Consider the following 26,679-nt stretch of genomic DNA (forward strand, 5'->3'; position numbering starts at 1 on the left):
GAGAGAGAGAGAGAATGAATACAAACAAATAAAAAACAACACATAGTTTAGCTCTAGATAATAGAACCATTAAGAGTTATTTGTGGCACAAGGATGCCTGTTCTATTTTCAGCTATCTTCAGCAGTTAAACTTCCTGTTTCGAGTTTTTGGTAGGGGTTTCCCTTTGCTGTGCAAGACTTCATTACACTGATAGGCTTAGAACAATGACACACGCAACTGCAAAAGAAAAACAATATACTGTACCAAACCAAAGGCAGCTGGAAAGGCACTCAGCCTGGAACAAAAGTCACCAGGGAGATGGTGAATTGTTACCTTGGAAAAGCTATATTCAATGCATGGCTGAATTGAAGCCAGGACTCACCAGCCTAAAAATTATTCAGAATCCTAGAACATGCAAAATATTGACAAAGATGCCTGTGAGCATGCACAGAACCCTTTTCAGCAACTACAGAATGACCTCATTCGCATATGAGACGTCATACTAGCTCCAATATATGACACAGCCATAGGTGTCGAGTTTTCCCTTTTCTCGCGAGGAAGCCTATTCAGCATAAGGGAATTTCCCCCCTTTAAAAAGGGGAGAACTTGACAGCTATGGACACAGCATACCAGTGCATGCTGCCCTCATCCCCAGGTGCAAGTGGGAGCATCGATGCCAAGGTTTCAAGGCTTATTGTTATGGCCAAACCCAGAGTCATGGTTTATTCCCCTAAAACAAAACCACAAGCAGCAAGCCAAGAACCAACAATGGCTTCTTGATTGCGGTTTGTCGGGGCGGGGGGGAGGGAGGAATCACAGCCCTGAGTTCGGAAGAACCAACAAGTTTGGTTTGCTGTTCCTGCTTTGCACCAGGGGAGAATGAAGCAGAAGCAACTGAGCAGCTTGCAATCCCAAAAAGCCGTAAACCACAGGATATCATTACAATTCCAAACAGCACCCGCAATCTGGGGTTTTAGCTAACTACATCCTGGTTAGTAGAAATAATTTCCAGAAACCTGACATCCTTCATTTTAGAGATTAAGCACTTTCAAGGCAGCGACTTTTCTCCAATATCAACAAAAGCAAGTAAATCCATTGAGGTCAGCAGCAGTAGCTATGCAAATCTAGCTTGAAAAGAGGATCGCATTTGACTGTTTACACAGTAAACAATTTGCTCAGCAAGGGCCAAAATGGAGGCAATTAGAACAGATAAACACATGATGAAAAATACTTATCAAGATGTGGTCTTGATATAATTCAATTCTGGTTTGGGGCACAAACCAAGCCTCTCATATATTCTCATATGCGCCATGTTTTTTGTTTGTTTGTTTTTAAAATTATATTTAAGATTTTTCAGCTTGAAATTACAGATCATCATATCATCACATCGCATTATATCACAGAAAAAAAGAAATTTAAAGAAAAAGAAAAAAAAACAATAAAGCAAAAAACTGGGGGAAAATTCCATAAAAAACAAAACAAAAAAACCAATCTCATTTTAATAACTTTGTAATAACTTCGACTTCCCCGTTCCTCCCTTCCTGAGTCTTGTTATATCCCATTAGCAATTTTCATACTTATACAATTCCAAAACTATCAATTTAAATCTTAAAATAATGACTTGAATAAAATCCTTTAATCCAAATTATCAAACACTTTATTCCCTATAATTATTTCCTTTAGCCTATTAATTTTCGCTAAAAAATATTCTACCTTATCCATTCTGACAATTCTATTACCTCGCTTCTAGCCTAATTCAATTTCTAAATCCCCCCTCCTTCTCCCGGATGACATTTCCCTGGATATCCCGACCAGCTCCTTTATACATTCCAATTCTAAACCATTTGATCTGTCCCTTAATTGCAGTATCTCATAACAATAAATCCACTCCGTCTCTCGACCACTCCAGCCCACTCCCCTCTTTCCAGCAGCCCTTCTGCCAACCCCATTCCAGATCTTCCTTCTTCCTGCCCCCCCCCCATTTAGCTTGTCCTTCGCCTGGATCTTGCCTCCCTTCTCTCACTAGGGAGGTTCGAATCCAGATCACATCTTTGTTCATTGTCACAGCTTGGCTATTTTTACCAAGAACCTGCTCTCCCTCTCTCACTGGGAGAAGCGGTTCCTGGGCTTCTTCGCACATTGAAGCTCCTCGATAATAACGTATGTCCTGCGCAACCTCTCTCACCGCTTGCACTTCGATCAAATTCTGTTGCTCCTCTTGTTCTTCCTCCTTTAAATCTTTAACGTTTTTGTCATCTATAGCCTCAACCTGTGTCTTAAAATTGTCTGTGGGGAGAAGTTGTTGCTGGGTTTCAATCCATAACTTTGTAAATCTTTTGTATTCTTTTACTCCTGTCAACACTTCTTGAACTTTTTCCCATACATTTTGTATCCCATTCTCATACATCTTGCAATGTTGTTTTGACTATCTGTATCCTTTGTCTTCTCAAATTACAATATGGCGTATAGGCTGTTGTGCCAGAGACGAGTCCTAATGATGGCTAATTGGAGCCTCCAGTTTCCCGTCACCCGGTTACCGGAGAGCTCGTTAGTAGACAATTCCAATTTTTGCAGAAATCCACACATATAAAATGAATCACCTCCCCTTGGCCTCATATGCGCCATGTTGCCACCCACAGGAGGCAGGAGGAGAATCAAATTCAACCTACAATATAGCACAATTCTTACAAGGTGGCTTCCTATGTTCTAGGTCCTGCTAGGGGAAGATCGAGGGCTGCATATGCCGGGGCGAAACTAGGCTTTATTTCACCTGGGTCAAATTCAACCTACAATATAGCACAATTCTTACAAGGTGGCTTCCTATGTTCTATCTCCTGCTAGAGGAAGATCGAGGGCTGCATATGCCGGGGCGAAACTAGGCTTTACAGTGGTACCTCTACTTACGAATAACTCTACTTACGATTTTTTCTACTTACGAATGGAGCTCTGTCCACCATCTGGGATGTGGTTTAGATAGGATTTTTTCCACTTACGAATTTTTGATAGGGTTGCTTCGACTTAAGATTTTTTTCTCCCAATGCATTCCTATAGGATTCGACTTACAATTTTTTTCGACTTACAAATGTGCGTTCGGAACGCATTAAATTCGTAAGTAGAGGTACCGCTGTATTTCACCTGGCACACCCCCATGCGCATTTGCGTACCCATACACATAGAGGCTGGGAGCCACAATGACGCTCCTCCGGAGGCTTCAAACAGAGCAAAAAAACTGACTAGCTTCCCCCTCCTAAAGCGCAGCTCATGCACAGGATGATTTGCTTAACTATAGCTGCTGTAAGCAAAGCACGCAAACAAATTAATCCTACATCTTATCTTATCCTTGTATACTTTGTGGTGATAAAAGCCAAATTTACAAGACAACAAAAGATCTTTAGCTATGGGATAATGGAAAAGATGCAAGGAAGAAGTATTGAACAAGACTGCATGCAAGTCAAAGCAATACCGGTAGTAGCAAAAGACTTTTATCAGGACCAAATGAAATGACACATAAAGTAGTGAGAAGCTTTAGAGTTCAACCAGAACTCAAAAAGAATTTCCTGAAGAGAACTATACATGCATTTGTTTAAACTAAAATAGGTACTAGACAATACAGGCTGCTCACATAAAATGTTTGATATATTTTGGACTCCACCCAGCTTGTAACCAAGTTCAAGCAACAAAGATTCGTCACAGTATGCAAATGCCATAATTTCTCTTTGAACATTGTCGACACATGAACTTATCTGACTCATGCCATGTTTCTTATTTTGTGAGCCTTTATTTGACCTTGAATTCCATGTCCTGCTTTAAAGTGACATTTTCATTAAGTCCAGGATAATCCCCATTTTGCTTAGCATCGAACGAAAAATTCAGATGAAGCTGACTCTTTGCCAGATTCCCTTTACCTTAAGTATTCAAAATGCAATTCCTGGTTTATAACATTAGTATGCTCTAAGAATCCAGCAGGAAGAGATCTTTAACACCCTTCATATATTAGAACTTTCCACAAATAGCCACTTTGTTTAATCAGCAAGAAGGGTAGGGGACAAAAATAGAAGCTTCCCATACATAGAATAAACTACCATTAAGCCTTCTGTTATGTTTTTAAGCTAAGAGCCAAAGTGAATATTTGCTTCATGTAGCCAACACACAATACAGCTGTCCCATATGGCTGCTTTTGGACAGCAGAATATTAACTTCGAAGCCCATCAGGCAGCCTGTAATTAACAGAAGCAGTTGAACATTTCATGACACCTTTTAATGCTGAAGACTTAAAAGTCACACGCAAGAGCGGGTTGCTTATTTTAGCTTGAAGGAAAAGGCTTCTGAGGATAAAGCACAGAAATCAAAAAGCATTCTCTGCAGTAGCAAATGAAGGAAACTCAACTGCAACCATGTCACTTATGATTGCTATACAGTGGTACGGTACCTCGGTTTAACCTGAAGCGAACTTTCCCATTGAAAGTAATGGAAAGTGGATTAATCCGTTCCAGACGGGTCCGCGGAGTACTTAAACTGAAAATACTCAAACCGAAGCGTACTTAACCGAGGTATGACAGTAGTTTTAAGCTTAAAAAGTAAGTATCATGCTACAGAGGCAACATAAATTCAAGGGTATTCTCCTGACCTCAACTTTTTCAAACATCAACAAGAATCATAATGAAATTGACATAATAAAAAATGAAATCATTGTTGGCCATGACTTTGAACCAATATTATGGATGACATACTAAATCTAAACTTAAAAGTGCAGCTATTTGCATACAGACGGGATGCAGAAACATGCAATTCCACATCCTCTCCTTTTCCCACCTCTCTGCCTGGAGGAGCTGTTGTCAAAGTAATATCCAATAAGAAAATGTCTGCTCCTTCTCCTTTTCATTGTGTCCCAGAATGTAGACATGTATTCACCTTGAAAGGTATACTGTATATGAATATCAGGAAGTAAGGGTCCTCTTGATTCTAGGGTATTTTCAAAAGGGGTGGTGGGAGCTATTATGTCACCCTGACAACAACTCTCCATAATTTGGCTCTGAACACCTGGTATTTTGCATGGCCAATGATCACAAAGACCTTCATATGTCTAGAACAGGGATGGCCAACAGGTCAAGCGTGATCTACTGGTAGATCCCCGCGAGGTTTAGGTAGATCGCGGCCGATCTCTGGCTCCCTTTCCTTAGCATCACTAAAACTGACTCCTGCCACACCCCCTCGCCATGCCCTCCATTGTTGTATGATCTCTGGAAGGGAAGACGGAGCTCTCTCTGTATTGCTGTTTTGATCCATAGCGATCTTCTTGTGAGTGACTTTACCCCTTGGTCGCTTGCCTTTAACCCCCCCCAAAAAGCAGAACTCCCCCCCCAAAAGCTCAATAACTGTGAGCTGAAACCCCCCAAAAAACAGGGCTTTCCTCCTCCCTTAAAAAAGCTGAACAACTTTTAGCTGAACAGCAAAAAAAAAAACCAGGGGTAGATCACTGCCAACTTTTAATTCTGCAAGTAGATTGCAGTCTCTTGAGAGTTGGCTACCCCTGGTCTAGAAGATCTTATAAAATCTCTAAACTTAAAAGAACTGTTCTTCACAAGTTGTACAATTCCATCTACACCCTATTCAGCCACCTACATGTAGATACTATCATAACTGCATTTGCTTTGATTATATTTCTATGAACAGAACTAAAGGCTTCAGATATCTCGTTTGTGTTCCAGAAAACAATGGTCACAATAATCCTTATTTTCGAAAGTAACAGGGAAAATTTCAGGCCAGACTGAAATACTGAAAACAATTTTGAAGATTTATTTTAAAATGTCCCAAACTCTTGCAAGATAGGAGTTTCCATTTTTTATCCTTGCACAAGACTGACCACATGTTGTCACACAATGTATTACCTTGTTTCAGTTCTGCTAACTGATATTTTAATGCTGCAAATTTCCCAGATCTTTGGGACAGAATAAATACTGCTAGGCATTTCATTACCTCTTCTAGTTGTTAACAGAATTCGTAAACTGAAATGTCAACCTACACCTTTGTTTAGGGACAATTTGTTATTTTGTTTACTTGTATTTCTCCTACAGAAACATTTCATGGCACACCAAAAAGCATCTAACATCAAATGGTTTTCAGCAAAAAGGCAGATGAAAGGGAAGGAGAAAGAAAGAAACTCAAGAGTTATGCAGGAGAAGTAGACATTTTGGGCAACTTACCCTTACAAGACTTGGAGCAACACAGGAGCATGGCATCTTCACATGCTTCAGGCACTTCTCATGAGACATAAAATTGCAAACTGTAGAAAATAAAGTGTGTGTGTTAATTGGTCATTTTAAAAAACATTAAACATTCAATCACATCATTAATCCCGGATTCAATGTTGTATTGTGTAAAGGAGTCCTTGCTTTTTTCTGTCCTGAAACTACTGTTAGTTTCATTACATGACCCCAACTTCTAGTATTATGAGAGAAACTTCTTCCTATCTCCTTTCTCCATACCACCAATTTTTTTTTATACACCTCTGTCATGTCCCTCCACACTTGCCAAAAACAACCAAACCCAAATGGTGTACAATTTCCTCATAGTCCCAGGCCCCTGATTATTTTGGTTATGCTCTTCTACCTCTTTTCCAGAACTAAGCTCTCCTTTTCCAGATTCTGTAAAGGTATTATGCTTTCTGAAGTTTTATTTTCAATTCATTTCTTGATCATCTGCAGCATGGAATTTGCATTTTTCACAGCTACATCCTTCTCCCATATGAAAGATGGGGGCAATAATTGCCTACCATACAGAGATAAAGTGTCTAAAGCAGTCAGAAGCACTAAATTCTGCTATATAAATACCAAATTATTCAGAAAAGTGAAAATTGAAGGAAACTGCAAAGAGCTCCAAATCAGTTTCTCCGGATTGGGTGAACAGACAACTAAATAGCAAAGGCAGGTCAATGAAAGCAAGTGTAAAAAGAGGCACATAAGGGCAAAAAATCCTGTTGTTGCATCCAGGTTGATGTCTGAACTAGCAGTGACTAACTAGGAAAGACATCTTGGGGTTTTAGCGGATAGCTCAATAAAAACATCAACCCAGCGCATGGCAGCTGTGAAAAAATGACATCCTTAGTCACACCTTGTCATTATGCTATATCAGTGCTTGAATTCCACATCCTGTTACATCTATTGTCACATGTAAATATTGTGATCAACATACAGTAGTTTGAACCCATTTCTTATTAGCTCTGACTTCTTCCTATGTGGCGTCACTAGCAAGGCAATTCCACATTTTCTATGTTGTCTTGTAATTCCAAACATGGAATTGTAATTCCAACGGAACTTATTAAGACTTAACTTCCTCATGAGTATGCTTAGGCTTTCAACCTTACTCACACACTTCGACAGGCAGCACCAATTTTCAAGGAGAAAATTGCTGCTTTTCAGGTTTTAAAAATTCAGCTGCCATTTTAAAAGGGCTCTGTGGGATTTGCCATCTTTTGATCATGTGCTACTCATTTTGCTGGAAGGGTAATTGCTTCTATTTCTTTCCATTGTCCTTTTCAGGGGATGCTGCAGCTGAGCACAGATGACCTTGAAGCTATCAGCTATTGGATGCAGAAGCAGAAGCCTTTATTGTTTGTAGCTTTTAAGCTGCATTATCATCTTAGTCATTGCTTTATCTATCATAGCTGTTTTAAGTCGTGTTGATTAGAGTTCTCAATCAGAACTTAAATTAATATGCAAAGAGTGGATCCTATTAAGTGCTATACAGTTGATGACAATTTGAGCTCCTTGGAACCTGGGAAAGAGAGAGTTTAAAACTTGTTTTTGCTCATTTCTGTACAATACCAGTTTATATTAAATTTAACTTCATAACAAGGGCTAAAGGTAAAGGGACCCCTGACCATTAGGTCCAGTCGTGACCGACTCTGGGGTTGCGGCGCTCATCTCGCATTATTGGCCGAGGGAGCCGGCGTACAGCTTCCAGGTCATGTGGCCAGCATGACAAAGCCGCTTCTGGCAAACCAGAGCAGCACATGGAAACGCCGTTTACCTTCCCGCTGTAGCGGTTCCTATTTATCTACTTGCATTTTGACGTGCTTTCGAACTGCTAGGTTGGCAGGAGCTGGGACCAAGCAACAGGAGCTCACCCCGTCACAGGGATTCGAAAGGGCTACTACTTGACAATAATAAAGTATTATTATCATCTACTAGATTTCCTACAAAAATTTTTTTTGTGGCCAACATGTCTATTTCACAATATGCTTTCAAAAATGATTCTGTAAATATTTAATGAAAAAGAGTGTTTTTGTCTGATTTATGAATTTTGTGGATGCCTATCAAAACACATCCTTTATAGGAAACATGTTGGTAATATGGTATGACATCAAGGTGATATATTTGCTTTGCAATACCATACAAAATATGTTTTGAAACAACTTCCTCTTTAGTGTGATCATTATTAGCCAAGGCCCTGCTAAAAGTGTTCATATATTCAATGACTTCCCTGGACAAGGCCTTTTATGCAGTAGCTGACAATAGAGGAGGCAAAACATGTCACATATAAAAAATGACACATTTCAGCAATTCTTTTCTTTCATAAGCAAAAGAAGAAAAGAAACAGAAAAAAGTACTTATACTTTTAAAAATCCTCTACCATTTTTTAAACAGCGTAAAACGTATTATCCTAGCTGTAAACAAAAATTATAATAGAACTATTAGGAAGCCCTGGGTCTAATACCCGTAATGACCTAACAGAGGTTTCCCCCTGAAAAGGACATTATAAGGAAAAGTTCAGATTTTAATCTAATTTAACACCATTTCTACCATGCCTAATTTCCCAGAGAAACCCCAGGCAGCTAGTGAACTTGCTCAACAGAAAATTCCATACTGAGATTCAGCCATTGGAAAAGGAATCTAATACCTACCTTTCCTTCATGTCAATCAATTGCTCCTTTTACACACAGTATAAGATAGAAAAAGATAACAGCTTACAAATTGTAGAACTGTTGAGCTATTGCAGACTCAAGCAAACAGCCCCAATTAGTTAGTTTCTCAAACCCGATGTATCATCATGTATGGCTGGTGGGTTATGTTATAAAAGGTTTTGAAATAATTTAGTAGTAGTCCTGGAAATAAATTTGGCTTCCGGATGGGTAGCCAGTTGAAATGTGTTTTTTTCCCCTTCAAGACTTCCAAGTTCTACATCACAAAAGGTCGTGCCTTCCATTAGTTGCAAGATATTGATTCTCTCGGTCTGGTTACAAGTAATTGATGTATTCTGCTCCACTTGTTATCACAACCTCTTCTCTCTTTTGAATCAAGGATGAAATTGCTTCTACAGGGAAACTTCCAGAACTGAATACTATGTTCCAGTTTTTTAGATTAAGTGCATGTGAGTAAAGAGTATCTGGTAAACCCAAACTGCTTCTTAGACAGGAACAAGCAGCTCAGAAAACCTTATCATTCAAACTTGAGTTGGTTATCAAGGTTATCAAGATAGGCAAAACCAGTCTGTGATTAATTATGAACCTAACCATGTGTGTGTGTGTGTGTGCGCACTTCTTCCCAGATGAGACATGTATGTTGGGTTGAGAGAATATCTTCAGTGCTTGCTGCATAAAAAAACCACAAGGGGGAGGGGAACCCTATGATGTGGGACCCAGCAATTCTCCTGGGATAAGTAGCAACTGCCTCCAAGCAGTTGGCAGCCTACACATCCATATGAGGGACATTCAGGGGCTCCAACAGGCAAATACCGGTAGCTGCTAAAGGCTGGAAGAGACAACATGACACTGTGCTCAGAATGGTAAGAGAGAGGAACAATGGCTGGACTACTTGGAAACACAAGACTGGGTAGGATACAGTAGTAAAATCAGCAGCAACTAGGCCCCTGTCAACCTTCGAAAACCTCCTCCTAACAACAAAGGGACTTGGCAAAAGGATGGTATCTGCAATATACAAAATACTACTACAAAATCCCACAAAGCCCCTAGACGTAATAAAAAAACAATGGAAGGACGACATAGGCTATGATATTAACCCCACTCAGTGGACCAGAATGTGGTCTAAACCTCCCTTTAAATCCATATGAGCGAAAAGGAAAGAACTCACTCTGAAACTCACTTACAGATGGTACCTAACACCGAGGAAACTAGCACTAATACGCCCAGGAACCTCATCAAAATGCTGGAGAGGATGCACCTCCACAGGCACATACCTCCACATGTGGTGGGAATGCCCCAAAATCAAACTATTCTGGACAACAATCATACAAGAAATATGCAAAATAACTATTAGAAGTCACCCCAGAATTGGCCCTACTAAACAACTTCCAAGATGTCTGGCTCAAGATGTCCTTGAGCCAGACATCTTGGAGAGTGAAGTCAAATGGGCCTTAGAAAGCATTGCTAATAACAAGGCCAGTGGAAGTGATGATATTCCAGCTGAACTATTTAAAATTTTAAAAGATGATGCTGTTAAGGTGCTACACCCAATATGCCAGCAAGTTTGGAAAACTCAGCAATGGCCAGAGGATTGGAGAAGATCAGTCTACATCCCAATTCCAAAGAAGGGCAGTGCCAAAGAATGCTCCAACTACCGCACAATTGCGCTCATTTCACACGCTAGCAAGGTTATGCTTAAAATTCTACAAGGCAGGCTTAAGCAGTATGTGGACCGAGAACTCCCAGAAGTGCAAGCTGGATTTCGAAAGGGCAGAGGAACCAGAGACCAAATAGCAAACATGCGCTGGATTATGGAGAAAGCTAGAGAGTTCCAGAAAAACGTCTACTTCTGCTTCATTGACTATGCAAAAGCCTTTGACTGTGTCGACCACAGCAAACTATGGCAAGTTCTTAAAGAAATGGGAGTGCCTGATCACCTCATCTGTCTCCTGAGAAATCTCTATGTGGGACAAGAAGCTACAGTTAGAACTGGATATGGAACAACTGATTGGTTCAAAATTGGGAAAGGAGTACGACAAGGTTGTATATTGTCTCCCTGCTTATTTAACTTATATGCAGAATTCATCATGCGAAAGGCTGGACTAGATGAATCCCTAGCCGGAATTAAGATTGCCGGAAGAAATATCAACAACCTCAGATATGCAGATGACACAACCTTGATGGCAGAAAGCGAGGAGGAATTAAAGAACCTTTTAATGAGGGTGAAAGAGGAGAGTGCAAAATATGGTCTGAAGCTCAACATCAAAAAAAACCAAGATCATGGCCACTGGTCCCATCACCTCCTGGCAAATAGAAGGGGAAGAAATGGAGGCAGTGAGAGATTTCACCTTCTTGGGCTCCTTGATCACTGCAGATGGTGACAGCAGTCACGAAATTAAAAGACGCCTGCTTCTTGGGAGAAAAGCAATGACAAACCTAGACAGCATCTTAAAAAGCAGAGACATCACCTTGCCGACAAAGGTCCGTATAGTTAAAGCTATGGTTTTCCCAGTAGTGATGTATGGAAGTGAGAGCTGGACCATAAAGAAGGCTGATCGCCGAAGAATTGATGCTTTTGAATTGTGGTGCTGGAGGAGACTCTTGAGAGTCCCATGGACTGCAAGAAGATCAAACCTATCCATTCTTAAGGAAATCAGCCCTGAGTGCTCCCTGGAAGGACAGATCGTGAAGCTGAGGCTCCAATACTTTGGCCACCTCATGAGAAGAGAAGAATCCTTGGAAAAGACCCTGATGTTGGGAAAGATTGAGGGCACTAGGAGAAGGGGACGTCAGAGGACAAGATGGTTGGACAGTGTTCTCGAAGCTACGAACATGAGTTTGACCAAACTGCGGGAGGCAGTGCAAGACAGGAGTGCCTGGCGTGCTATGGTCCATGGGGTCACGAAGAGTCGGACACGACTAAACGACTAAACAACAACAACAAAACAACTTCCAAGATAATAATGCCCACTCACATCACGAAGAGCTCATAACCTACTTACTCTCAGCAGCCAGAAGCATAATAGCCAGACACTGGAGAGACCTGTCAGGAGTAAGCATGGATCAATGGTATCAAATACTATGGGAAACAGCTTTATTAGAAAAACTAACCAATAAACTGAAACTGACACGGGGACAAATAAAAGAAGATGCCTTCACCCTGATATGGCTCCCCTATATCACATACACAGCCCAACAAGACAACGACAAGAATCCGCCAACAGCATATGAATCAATATGGCTAACTTGATAGAAAAACACCCACCCACCCCACTCACACAAGAAACAAAGTTCACCACAGCCAATCACAAACAACCACACCGTAGGCCAACCCCAACCTCTCTCACCACCAAAGGAACACAAGCAAGTAGTAAAGAGATGCCGACACAAAACCCCACACATACATTTAGTAGAATAGAAGCATTGCCACCCAACCCCACCACCACTCACCATGGCCCCCTCCACCTCTTTCCCCCTTTTCTTCCTAATGTAACACTAATGTCTCAACAAATGAAACTGATCTGTAGAAAATGTAACTTGAAAAAAGAGACATTGCACATACTTTTGTAAACCAAGAAATCATAAATAAAAAATATGTTGTTGTTGTTGTTGTTGTTGTTGTTGTTGTTGTTGTTGTTGTTGTTGTTGTTAAAAAGACTGGGTAGGGAAGAAGAAGACAACACTGCACAGTGTGGCAATGGTTGAACAACTGTTTCCAAGATAAGGCCATCACCCCCATATTCACCATTAGGTAAAAATTAGCTGCTAAATGGAAAAGTACATCTCAAAAATACACAATAAAGCAATCACCAGGTAAAGCTTGACAGAAATATGCACAGAAAATGCCTATCTAATTTACCATAGGAAGATATAGACATCAAAACCAAGCTCACTATTGACTTCTAAATTGTGGGTTGACGGTGTGGCAAAGACCTTTTATAGCTGTGTTTCTTAGAAAACCAGAAGTAAAAATAGCTATTTCTAACCTAATGTTCATTCAATCAACATTGGGTGTATGCTTCCGGGGAGGGGAAGACTTAGCCTGTCTGGAAAGTAACAACTGCTACAAGATTTAATGGCACAAGCAGGCTTCACTCTGAGCACTGAGTGTAGTCCATCATCCCATTTGGATGGATTTGGCCCATGGGCAGGAAGTGTAGTGATGCATAACTGTGCCCTGGAATGTTGCTTAGCAGTTATAGGCCACTGTTGATACCTGCTAGAGGACCTGTGGTATATGGGGGAGGCCCATACTTTTCACCAGAAAATCCCAGTTAGAAATGAAGTCAAAACTGGGAAAATGATAAACAAGCTATCAGGAGGAGGCAGTGCAGAATCTGAACCACAATGGCCAAGAAAATCAATTCTAGCACAGTGGAACTAACACCAGATCCTCAGGCTTATGCATGTATGGAAGGAAACCTAATAGTCCAACATCCAGGAGGCCTGAAACAACTGCCTAATTGAAGCAGAAATGTTACTCACTGTGGCAGTGCTGCAATTGAATTAAGAAAGAAGTTACAGCCAAAGATGTTTAAGTGATGTCATTTCCCTCTTCAACTTCAGTCTGGAGTATTATTTGCCAATGGGATTGCCACAACCCGAAATTTACTTAGGTTTCCAGAAAATGCACTCAGATGACTGGTAACTTTTATAAAATCTACAAGTTTTGCTCTTTTCTCCGAAACAACAGTCAGCATTGTGGGGCAGGGGGAGATCTCCCTAGAAAATTAGGGCCTTTATAACCATGTTTGCCTCACAAAGCAAGCCATGGTATTGAAACAGAAGCATTATATGGAGTATATCAAACTCTCGTTGGATGCCTTAAGTCAGAGTCCACAGCTCCCTTGACTGACTACATTCTTTCTGCGGCACCCCTGTGGGGGTCAGGAGCCCAGTTATGTCACCCATTCACCTGCAGGCACCATTCACCTGGCACCATTCACCTGTGGAGCTTATAGCCAGGGCTGCTGCAATAAACAGCTGTGCAAGAGAGAGCAAGAGGGCATCAGAGGAGGGAGGGAAAGAAAGAAAGAGGGACAGTGGCCAGTGTTGCCTGCGGCACCCCTGACCATTATTCAAGGCACCCCAGGGTGCCAAGGCACACTGGTTGAAAATCTCTGCCTTAAGTGATAAAATGTATTAACAGTGATCATAGGACCTATATGCAAATTGAAAACTTTTGCATGTTACTGGTCCTATACTTCTCTCAAATTTCCTTTTCTGGTTCCTACAGAAACTGTCGGCTCTCCTTAAGAAATCCTTTGGCATGAAGCTCCCAAAAACATACAGTTGATCAGTTTTGGTAATCAAGAGAAAGTAATAAGAAAATATCCTGGAATTGCAGTCCTCTTTTCAACAAACAGCCTTTGAACTCAGAAGGACCAGATCAAGAGAGAACTGAGCATTCTTCACAAATATTACTGGTATATGTGTGATAAATAATGGGATTATGCTTGAACCTAACTATCTAACAGCACAGGAATTTTAGCAGTATTTTCACAAAGGTGTCAAAATTCTAGATTATCACATTGAATATCGCTTATGAGTTCATGGTTGAATCATCACTTCCCTTACTGCTAATTAAGTGAATCAACTTTCAATGGATCAGTGAGGAAGGTCAGGCTCCAGTAAGTGAGCAACAAAGAAGGTCTATGGCAGGTTCAAACAACAGTGGAATCAAGCGTAACTAAAATAAATGGGGGGTGGACATGCTGGGGAAATTAATTTTTACAGAGCAACTTCAAAAGGTAGAGGGATCCAAGTCAAAAAGGAAACTAATCTATCAGTGTTAGAAACTCAGATATATAAGCTAGTTGCCAAATGGCATCTTAAACCAAGGTTACAGTCGCCAAAACAAAATGTCTAGGTGCCATTTTGGGGCAAGACAGCTCTAAAGTATTATTTTTCAAATGATTTAGACACACCTGTTACTCTCCTGTTATGTGCAGGAAAATCAGGGCACATGAGCCCAAGATTCATCACTACTTGTTTCTGATTCACCAAACCAAACCTTAACGGATTATCTGAATGTAGTTAAGGTCTACTTTTGCGATCTGGAGTGTGCTGTGGGGGTTACACGTTCCCTCTAACTCCCTTGTTATTTCACCCACATCAGTGTTCTTCAACCTTGGGTCCCCAGATGTTGTACTACAACTCCCATTAACCCCAGTAAACAAAAACAATGCTCATAGCAAATCTACTGCCTCACATGAATTTTACCTATCCCATCCACAATGTGTTTTAACTATAGTACAATGTTATGTCTGTATCATTCCCAAACAGACATTCCCCTTTTTACCAGGGTTTTAAATGAGTTTGTATGCCTAGATTAAGATGGAATCCACTGATGCAGACATCAACAATACCTCATAGTTACAGCCAACAATGAAGGGCAAGGGAGTATTTACATGGGGGTGGGGGGTGCAGCACATGAGCCCAAGTCAGGCTCCATATCTCCTAGCCATGGCTAGATAAAAAACATTATATATGACCAGATCTAATGGTGAGTCATTGTAAATACTGAAGAAAATTGATGGCACAGACCTAGAGATGGAAGCATACAAGTCCAACCAAGTAGGCTGAGCTGTTTGTACTGCTATTTGCTTCAGAACTCTTTGTAATGAGAAATAGTAATTAATCCTATTTAGTTTTTCTAACTTATGGATAAAGTTTTCAGAGATGTAAAAAAGATTAAAATAGGTTAAAATGTAGCCCATTTCAGTAGCATTCCTGAAAAAGCATTTCTGAACATTTTCAAAGTACTTTAAAACAAATTGTATGCCTTAATTTTGTATTAATTTGCTCTGAGTCAAAAATCCTACAAAGCTAAATAAATGAACTCAAAAGTGCAATTATGCAGTCAAAATTGCTATTTCTTAACTGCAAATGTTCACCTCAAATACTTTATATCCATTGTTTAAAACATTCAGAGCATAACCACACTGAGCAGACACTTTATGCTGACTTTTCCTCTAGCCAAGGACCATTCATAACGAATGTAATTTATCAAGGTGTGTAGGAAGGAAAGAAGTACCGTCTTATGAAAGAGACAGAAATTGGATTATTGACTAAAATGGGACCAGGGATGAAAGGAAAAAAGCTGTGTAAATGGCCATGAGAAGTATGATGTTCTTTACAAAAGAGACTAATATTAGTACTTATTTACTAATCTATGGGTCAATATTTCAATGGTTGTCAGCTAAAGGGACTAGAAAACCAGGAAGGAAAGATCTACTGAACATGTTCATGATAAGTATATTACTGCTTTGCATTGAAGTAATGACTAAGGCAAGCAATAATTTATCACCTTTACATCAAGACTTTGTTATTTATGATCAACATTTTTGTGTAATCTTCTGTAAGTGAGTTTGCATAAGATTCTCTCTCTTCTCACAAGCAAAAAAGGCACTTCAGTGTTCTTGGTTTAAATGTCTTCAAAATTAGTTGATGCAAAAGAACTCCTGGTTGGTGCATAATCACACACACACTACTGCATTGCTCAATTATACCCAGCTATATAGTATATGACTCATTCCCTGGGTTCCATACCTAGCTCACACCCTCTTTTTTATGTAATATGGATATGAGCAATGCTTAATCATAGTGCTACTCTAAATCTTTAAATAACGTATGTCACCCTTCTGTATGCGACCTTTGTGCTCAAGGCCATCTTATGATGTCTGCATCTTAGCAAGTTACAACAGATCAGTGTGGCGTGTCAAGATGCTTAGACCCTAATGCATCAAGAACAAACAGGGACAACAGCTGCTTCCTCCAAAGGAAAGGGAAGGAAACAGCCCTGCAGACTCAGAAATTATGCATAGCATAAAAGTTCAAATAGACTCAATGCGTCCAATAACTTGATTTACACGCAGGATACAAGATAGGTAAGAGAAGCAAGTCTCAAAGCCAGATGATCCTTCCCCTTTTTATCATGGTCTCCTTACTGTTTGGAGAAAAAACCAAATTATCTGGAAAGATCTCACTCCCAGTAAACTGGCCCCCACCTCAATAAAAACCAAGTACTGTAGCAAAGTATCATATTGAACAGGCTCTAAAAGCTGGATGGAAGAAAAAGGATCTTTACCTGAAACTAACAAGGATGTCAAAGCCATGGTTCAGAAAGAATAATCTAGACAGGACGGAATGCATACCACAGTGAAAATAATCCAAGTTCTGAATAAAGGATAATTAAGTTCTTGGTTCAGAATAACCTTCTGGTTGTTCAGTATTTACTTCAACTATAAAATGTAGGTTTCTGGTGGAAGGCAAGATAGAGAAAGACAAACAACAGAAGTGTCATACCCTGGCCAGTGGAGTTGTGCCCAAAAAGGCACCTAGAAAGTCCATTGTGGCGACTGTAACTTAGGTTTAAGGTGCCATTTGGCAATTACCTTATATATCCAAGTTTCTAACACTGGGCACCCTTCCTATGCATATAAGAAGTGGCGTCTACAGGCATACTAGTAATAATAATAATAATAATAATTTATTATTTATACCCCACCCATCTGGCCGGGTTCCCCCAGCCACTCTGGGCGGCTTCCAAAAAAACAGAAATTCTAAAATACAGAAATCCATCAAACATTAAAAGCTTCCCTAAACAGGGCTGCCTTGAGATGCCTTCTAAAGGTCTGGTAATTGTTCTCTTTGACCTCTAGTGGGAGGGCATTCCACAGGGTGGGTGCCACTACCGAGAAGGCCCTCTGCCTGGTTCCCTGTAACTTGGCTTCTCGTAATGAGGGAACCGCCAGAAGGCCCTCGGAGCTGGACCTCAGTGTCCGGGCAGAACGATGGGGGTGGAGACGCTCCTTCAGGTATACCGGACCGAGGCCGTTTAGGGCTTTAAAGGTCAACACCAACACTAGGGTCTGCACAGAGTTTTTCCATGCAAAGGTGATCCTGGCTGGTCCAAGATCCCCATTCATATGAAGGAGCTCTATGAGTGTACATCAGTACATGCACAGAACCGCTTGCCATGTGCACCAAATGCATGGCATGGCTAGCATGCGCAGCAGAGGGGAGGGCACATCCCTATTCCCCCTTCTCTCTTCTCCTTTAGTGAAACCAATACCATTTGCGTAAGTTGACCTAACAACCTCCAAGATGGAAGAATAGGAGGCAATTTTACCACAGAAAACCACAGTAAACAAGGGACACTACGGAACAACTCTTCAGCCCACCAATAGCAGCCCATCAGCATGGAAGGACCAAGACCCTACCAGTCCCAAAAGACTCAAGTGCACACAGAAGGGGTTTAACACTTACACCCCTCGTAAGCATCTGTTCATCTCTGACCCCTCAAAAAGAGAGTATGTCCCTATAGATATAGAATCTCAGTGGCAGCTAAGACGGCATACAGCCAGTCACAGAAAACCATAAATGTTGCACCAGATCACCAACCTATGTATCCTAATCTACCTGTGGCTGGCAGTTTCTTGAGTAATCAAATCTAACACAACCAGCTTCCATGGAATGACTTGCTCTGAGATGATGTGACTAGTTTGTTTCTGGCAACAGAGAGGAAACTATGATAAAGGACTCAGCTGCTAAGTTTCTACCTGCCAGGCAGCTTTTCAGGAGACAAATGTACACAGGTCTCACTACCCAAACACAATGCATTCTCAGGAAATTGTTTGTTAGGTGAATGTTTGCACAGGAAGTTGACAATTTCCATTTATTCCTATGGGGAAATTTCAAATGTGCTCCCAACCACAGAATTTTGGCCCCAAAATGATGAAAAAACCAGAGAAAACCCAGGAAAAACCCACTGAAACCTTGCAAAAGGCAAACAAGGAAGGGTAAAATGCTCTCTTATTTGTCCAATCTCTCCACTTCCTCCCTCCCACCATGGTTTCTGGTGAAACGGCTACACACAGGTCTGCCTGTTTGGATATCTGAATCAGTGGTGTGTATAGCAAGGTTTGGGTACTAATTCCTCATGTTTGGATAAGTGAATTTTCATATAACGAGTGCTTGGATAACGGGACCTGCAAGTAGTGGCAAGCCTATTAAGAGGGAATTCCCTTACAGCTGTGGTGCAACGGGGAGATTTTTCCCAGGGCAAAACGAAGTGATGAGAAAAGCTTCATCTAATAAACCTCAAGATGTCAAGACAAAGTTATCTTGTCAGGAATATATACATACACATATACATAAACATATACAAGGAAAAGTCCCTGGCATCTGGATCTATGGCAACCCAGTAAGTTTTTACCAGCACATAAATGGCACAAAGAGCTTCACCCGAATGATACCAACCTGTTAAGCAACTATTTAAGTAACAAAAGCCCTACCTTGGCAATCTTACAAGGGAAAGTGATTTGCATTTGCTGCTGCTGCAACAGGAAAAGCTTTTCCCAACTCAGAGATGAATCACAGAATCGTAGAGATGGAAGGGGTTCTAAGGGTCATCTAGTCCCACCCCCTGCAATGTAGCAATCTGAACGTCCAATCTGAAACCACACCCTGCAAATGTGCTAGCAGTTTCATTGCCAGAGGAAGGGGGGAAACCCACATTGAGAGGTTGGTTTAAGATAAAACGAGAACCACCAGGAAGGGAAATGTTGGCAAACCTACAAAAGGAAGTCCTTTGCATCTGCTGCTGGTATGGAGATCAAGTGACTAAGAAAGCTTCACCAGCTCCATTTCTGCCTGCTCGCAGGCACAGGAGCCCTTGCAAAAAGAGACAGTGTGTGTCTGTTGCCTAACCCTTTCTCTTGATGACAGGCTGCCACTCACCCAAAATAGGAAGAAAAATGAAATCTGTCCCTAACACACACATACACCCACCCCAAACCACATTTCTCCTATTGATAACACCACCATCAGGAGTTGTGAGATTAACGTTCTTGCTTTTATTATGTATCGTGTGTGTGTGTGTGTGTGTGTGTGTGTGTGTGTGTGTGTGTGTTGCGTTTGTATGTTGTGAACTGCCCTGAGATCTCCGGGTGGAGGGCGGCATACAAAATAACTAACTAGATAGATAGAACAGGATCACGACTTCGAGCTCCACATCAGGCAAAAGATTCCTGCATTGCAGGGGGTTGGCCTAGTTGACCCTCACGGTCCCTTCTAACTCGACAATTCTATGATTCTTCTATGGATAATTTCCCTGAGACGGGTCGTGAGATTATTCTTGTTTATATTATGTATTCTATGCATGTGTGTGTACTGTACATTGTATTCATATGTTATGAACCACCTGAAAACTTTGGGTGGAGGGCAGCATACCAAGAAACAAATTGATTAATTCAGGGTCTCACACGCCTAACACACGAAAAAAACCCACATCTCTTCTATTGGTAATTCCCCCACTAGGGGTCGTGAGGAGATACACGTTCTTGTTTTTAATTATGTATTCCGTGTGTGTGTGTGTGTGTGTGTGTGTGTGTGTGTGTTGTATTTGTATGCTGTGAACCGCCTTGAGATTTTTTCGGCTGGAGGGCGGTATACAAATTAATTAATCGATCGATTAATTTGCAGGATTCTCCCTCCCACACGCGCTCGCTCGCTCTCTCACTCCCACAGGAGCCCGCATTTACCTTCGCAGAGGTACCCCGCCAGCCCCCAGATGAAGTCGGTGCAGTAGTGGCAGAAGGTGGGCTTGGTGAGGGTCACCCTCTTGAAGCAATGCCCGGGCGCATTCCCACGAGACGCCGCTTGATGCTGTTGCTGCTGATGCTGCTGCTGCTTGGGCGACGCGGGCGGCGTCCGCCGTTGCTGGTGCAGCGAAGACGCGGAGGAGGACGACGACGACGACGTGGTGGGCAGCGAGCGGCTCTTTCCCCCTCTGCCTATGAGGGGGCTGGCGGTGGGGCTGGAGCCCCGGCTGCCGCTACCGCCGCCGCCGCCAAGCTGGGAGTGAGCTCCGTCTGCCATGCTCGCCCGGCTCGGGAGGGAAGCAGCGGCTCGGGGTCCTCCGCCTCGAGAGAGCGAGAGCGCGCACGGGCTGCCGCGTCTCCGTCTCTCTCCTTTCCCCCCTCAGGGGCGCGTCGTGAGGAGACGGGCGGGCAGGCAGCCCCTCTCTTGCGAGACTTCCGCCGCGCTGCCAGGGGAAGCCGGAGGCGGCAGCGGCGGCGGCGGCGGCGGCTGAAGAGGCGGCCTGAGGGAGGAGGAAGGGGAGGGGAGGGGGAGGGACGCAGGAGGGCGGCGCTTCAGCGGCCGCCGCAACCGCCTCATGCCGGGTTCGCGGGCGGCGTGGGCGAGAATCCCTCTCCCCCTCCCTCTCTCGAGCGGGGAAGGGCCGATGGAACTCCTCGCGCCAGGACGACGACGGCAGCAGCCCCGATCATGTGCTGCTTAGCATACCCTCCAACCAGCGCAGGATCTTAAGGTACAGTACAGTGGTACCTCAGGTTAAGTACTTAATTGGTCCCGGAAGTCCGTACTTAACCTGAAGCGTACTTAATCTGAAGCGAATTTTCCCATTGAAAGTAACGGAAAGTGGATTAATCCGTTCCAGACGATGAAAAACACCCCCTAAAACAAGAGATTTAACACGAATTTTACTGGCTAATGAGACTATTGATCCATAAAATGAAGGCAATAATCAATGTACAGTGATACCTCAGGTTAAGTACTTAATTGGTTCTGGAAGTCCGTACTTAACCTGAAGGGTACTTAACAGGGCCGTCTTAAGCATACCTGGCGCTGTGGTGCGATGGATCCCTCCGGCGCCCCTGCCCCCATTTTCAAGCGTGGCAGGCGCAGCGTGGCTGCCGACTGGAGGGCCGGAGCCCTACGCAACCCAGCCTGGCCATAGGGCCAGCCCTGGGCCAGGGGGCGCTGCCCACCCCCTGTTGCAACATCCCTGCACGCGGCGGAGGCTCCGGAGAGCGGCCTGAAGCCACTGAACAGCTAAGAGGCGCGCCTGGGGCGGTCTCCGCCGTGCCTCTCAGCAGGCGCAGCGGCGCCCCTGCTGGCCTGGTGCCCCGCGCCCCTGGACCCGGGCCTAGAGATGGCCCTGGTACTTAACCTGAAGTGAACTTTCCCATTGAAAGTAATGGAAAGTGAATTAATCCGTTCCAGAAGGGTCCACAGAGTATTTAACTTGAAAGTACTCAACCTGAAGCGTACTTAACCCGAGGTATGACTGTAATGTATCTTAATGTAATGATTTCCCCCTCTGCCTCTCTTTCATAACTCTATTTTTATAAATCATTGTCAATCCATAGTTCAGATGTACAGTATGTAACTGTTTACAATAGCTTTTCAAATAAATTATAAACTTTCCCCATTCTTTATTAAAGAGGTCCTCTTCCTGGTTTCTAATTCTGCCTGTAAGTTTTGCCATCTGGACATAGTTCATCAATTTTGTCTGCCACTCTTCTTTGGTTGGAGTTGTAGACCCTTAGGATCATCTAGTCCAACCCCCTGCAAAACACAGTCGCAGCAAAAGCAGCATGGCTCCATCTGTGCCGGATTTACCTATAAGCTATGCAAGCTATAGCTTAGGGCCCCGCTCTCTTGGGGCCCCCAAAAAATTTGGACCCTGCCTGCTCGCCTGCTCCCTAAAATATCACTCGTTTCCTCATTTCTATATATAGGGTTCCTACATTCTGCATGTGCAAATGGCTTTAGATACCAATTAGGTCCATAAATTACCATATAGCATATATTCAACACAAAAAACAGCAACAATTTGTTGTTGACAAAGGACAGCTGGTCATATAAAGGGTCCCATTACCTTCAGTAGCTTAGGGCCTCATCAAACCTAAATCTTGCCCTGCATACCCTCAAACATTTCCCCAATGAAAACACAGACGTCCTATTGTAGAATAAAAATAATAATTTTACTATTTATACCCCACCCACCCATCTGACTGTTGCTCCTAGCTACTCGCGGAAACTTCCAACATGTATTAAAACATAATAATAATAAAGGTAAAGGGACCCCTGACCATTAGGTCCAGTCGTGACCGACTCTGGGGTTGCGCGCTCATCTCGTGTTATTGGCCGAGGGAGCCAGCGTACAGCTTCCAGGTCATGTGGCCAGCATGACAAAGCCGCTTCTGGCAAACCAGAGCAGCACATGGAAACGCCGTTTACCTTCCCGCTGTAGCGGTTCCTATTTATCTACTTGCATTTTTGACGTGCTTTCGAACTGCTAGGTTGGCAGGAGCTGGGACTGAGCAACGGGAGCTCACCCCGTCACAGGGATTCGAACCGCCGACCTTCTGATCGGCAAGCCCTAGGCTCAGTGGTTTAACCACAGCGCCACCTGGGTCCCATTATTTTTATTATAATAATAATAAAAATAATTAAAAAATAACTTCCCTACGGTAGTTGGCTGCCTTCAGATGGCATGGGGGGGGGGATAACGCCAAAGCCTCCAACATTTCTCCGATGAAAATAGGGACATCCTAAGGAAAAACGGGATCAAGTAAGAAAAAGGGATGGATTCTGTAAATCTGGGACTGTCCCTGGAAAATAGGGACACTTGGGGGGGGGTCTTGGTTAGGGCGCTCTGCTCCGCCACCACAAAAGGAAGCCTTGCTTGCCCCTCATAGAGGCTTTCCTCGGGTATAACGACCCACCGTAACATACAAGGCCTTTGGGGGATTATTATTATTATGTAATTATTTATACCCTGCATTTCCCCCCTGGCAGGGACTCAAGATGATGGGTAAAAATAAGAACTTTTTTTGGGGGGGGGGGGAGGTAACAGTCTTTTAAAAGCAATTAAATAAATAGCTCTGTTGGTAAAGCATGAGACACTTGATGTCAGGATCATGGGTCCGAGCCCCACATTGAGCAAAAAGATTCCTGCCTTGCAGGGGGTCGGGCTAGTTGCCCCTCGTGGTCTTTTCATTTTTTTTCAGTTTCACTTTTAATTTGTATACCGCCATTTCCGATTTGCTATACACAAGGCAAGTTTACAGCAACAAAATGTGCAGCAAAGGACACACACCTTCAAATAATCTCATCCAATACGAAAACTCTACAATTCTATGATTCTATTAGTTAGTTGGCATCCGTCTGCTTTGAAAAATACCTCCAGGAGTGAAGTCAAACCACTGTGTTGGCAGCACCAAAGTGACTTCCCTGGGGTGCACGCAGCGGCAGTGTGGATGGAGGTCCTGGGCTGCCCAGTCAAGACCCCGCTCTCAGCCTCACTGATGGGTCCAAAGGAAAGCAGAGCAATAGGTTTGGCACCAGCTTGGATGTACGAGTTTCTGGAAGGAGGCGTACAAGGCGCCATCCAACAGTCTTAGGGACTCCACTCCAGATTTGTGAAGGGTTTACTCCTTAGCCTTTGCTTCTCCCACAAGGCAGTGGGATGTTTCGGATCAGTTGGGATCAGATATCCCACAAGTCAGTGAGAGGTTCAGGATCTGTTTGGGATCAGACACCGTGCTCTGACCATCTCTCCAGCTTGTCACCTTTAACAGATTGCAACCTTTTCCCCCCCAGGTCAACGCTAAAGACACTACCTTTCTCCTTTCACTAACCAAGGGCTGGAGGAGGGGCCCCGCCCCCTTGCTGTCTGCCCCATAATGGGCCATTATCTTCCTTTTGCTTTCTTAATGGCTCATCTCCCAGGCAATTACCTCATCAGTAGACTGGCCTGGATTATATTTTAACCCTTGCTGGATCCAGGGCTTCAGGGGGCTTGATGAAATAATAAAAGCTACTGGACTCACAAATTTAGGGTGTCTAGCACCCACAAACTCATAACAATATTTTCACAGAAAGCTACCTTTCCCCAGCCCCCAGCCCAAACTGATCCTAGATTTATTGAAGTAAATGCTTAACCACTCATATTATACTTATTAGATGCAATGTTGGGAATGACTACATTTATATAGGTGATGTTCAAAGTTATAAACAGAGTAGACCCCTTAACTCTTATTGATTTCAATGGGTCTACTCTGAGTATTACTAACATTGGTTTCACCCCATGTGTTTTTAAGTCATGGTTTGAGTATATTCAAGCGCTAGTTAAAAACCCCACGTTTGTTTTGGAAAACCAAGCTACTTTGCTGCCAACATAATGTGCAGGCTGGCAGTGTTACATTTTCCACGTTTTATTTACTCTAGCCCCAGCTGAGTTGAGTAGCTATAGTGACAAAACTTAGGTGCCCAAGCGTTGCTATTACACAAGTGAAGTGAGCCTAAGATATGCTTGACATTTCTCATTTCTGGGCTGCGCTTGAAGTGAAGGAACAATTGCTGCCTGCCAGTCTTTTAATCTGAGATACTTAAAAGCCTCCTTGGATCAGCAGAAATAATGCTTTCGTACAATTCTTTCTACATACCAGGGTAAGGGCTTAAAACTGAACTTTTAGAATACCAGCAATTTGCAAAGAAAATATTTCTTCCCAATCCATGGGGCTATTGATAGCCTGTCAGTTTCTACTGAAAGCCGATTAAATATTGAGTGAAGATAAATCGGGGCTGGAGGAAAACATGCAAACAGATCCAAAAACAGGGCACATTACAAACTACTTTTTTTTCCAGCTGTCACTACTCTTCAACCAGAGTTTGGAGGGGGGGGGTACTGAAAATTGTTTAATTAAGTGGAGTGCACTTCACATACTGATAAGCTGATTATCACACTGTTGTGGCAAGTAGTAAGAAGTTGTTTATTGATCAAATTTTTGATCAGGAGCAGAAAGCTGGCAAAATTCTTCACTCTGCTCCTCAGGATATTATACCTGGCTAGCGTAGTGAGCACAGGCACGTCATAGCTAATGGTATTCTGCATGAGTCACCCTTTTCTTTGAGGACTTGTGAGGATACATGGGGCTTCTGCAGTCTCTTAGCACATTACACTCACTTTATTGGGGTAAACTGCATTGGCGCTCCTTCCTGCACTGCTTGGATAACTTGAAAAGCCTACACCGGTTCCTTTCTCTGCCAGTTTTCCCGAGAGGCGACGCTCATTACAGAGAGGAGCATAGGTGTGGGCTATGGTTACCAGACGTCCCCGTTTCCCAGGGACAGTCCCCAGATTTACAAATCTGTCCCCGGACAAAATCTGTCCCCAGAATGTCCCCGGATTTCATTTAATGTCCCCAGATTTATATTTTAAGAGTTGTAGATTTATTAGTAGGGAATGAACGTTGCGTGATTGGTTCAACGGCACAAGACACATCATATGGGGACATCTGGCGAGGCAAAATGGCAGGCGCCACAGCAGTGAGCAGCTCCTGAAGCCAGCCAGAGCCAACTGTGCTACCAGGCTGGCTCCGGGCTGCTAAGCCTGCCGTTGCCACTGCCACTGCCGAGGGGAAACCGGGGGCGCCCGGCGCGTCAACTGGGGGAACTGCTGACCCCTCCCTGTGACCCAAATCGAGCCGGGTGCAAGAGCGCCCGGCCACCTGCCCACTGTTGCTCCCGGGCCAGTAAAAACCCTGGAGCCGACGCAGGGAGAAGGAGGAGAGTAGAAGAAGGAAGAGAGAGAAAGAGGAAAGAGAAAAAAGAGGGGAACCCCGACCTTGCCACCACTGAGGAGGAGAGGTAGGAGAGCACTGGGAGGGCAAAGACATGTGGCCAAGCCCAGGCCCGACCTGAGGCTACTCCATGGTAGCTAGCGCTCCAAGAGAGCAGGGCAGTGCCCAGATTAAGGCCATGCAACAGAAGAGACCACGGAAGAGAAGATATTACTTCTTATTTTTTAAAAAAGACAACTTTTTTTAAAAAATAACTTTTTTCTCTTTTTAAAAAAATGTCCTTGGATTCTTTGGAAAAAATCTGGTAACCTTAGTGTGGGCTCCTTCCCGTGTGGTCCAAGGATTCTCAAGGGCCCTTGAGTAAAGTCAGCAAGGAACTA

The 26,679-nt window shown here is 43.1% G+C and overlaps 1 protein-coding gene across 1 annotated transcript in view; it reads right to left on the minus strand.

Moving 5' to 3' along the window:
• Positions 1-20,979, minus strand: part of DGKQ (diacylglycerol kinase theta) — a 74,107-nt gene extending 53,128 nt beyond the window's left edge. Inside the window, exons 1-2 of the mRNA XM_035140449.2 lie at positions 20,447-20,979; positions 6,184-6,263 (exon numbers count right to left, since the gene is read on the minus strand). Of these exons, the coding sequence (XP_034996340.2) occupies positions 6,184-6,263; positions 20,447-20,783 (417 nt within the window). The 5' untranslated portion in view covers positions 20,784-20,979. The remainder of the gene's footprint in view (positions 1-6,183; positions 6,264-20,446) is intronic.
• Positions 20,980-26,679: the final 5,700 nt, after the last annotated feature.

Source organism: Zootoca vivipara, chromosome 16 (assembly GCF_963506605.1).
Source record: "Zootoca vivipara chromosome 16, rZooViv1.1, whole genome shotgun sequence".
NCBI lineage: Eukaryota > Metazoa > Chordata > Lepidosauria > Squamata > Lacertidae > Zootoca > Zootoca vivipara.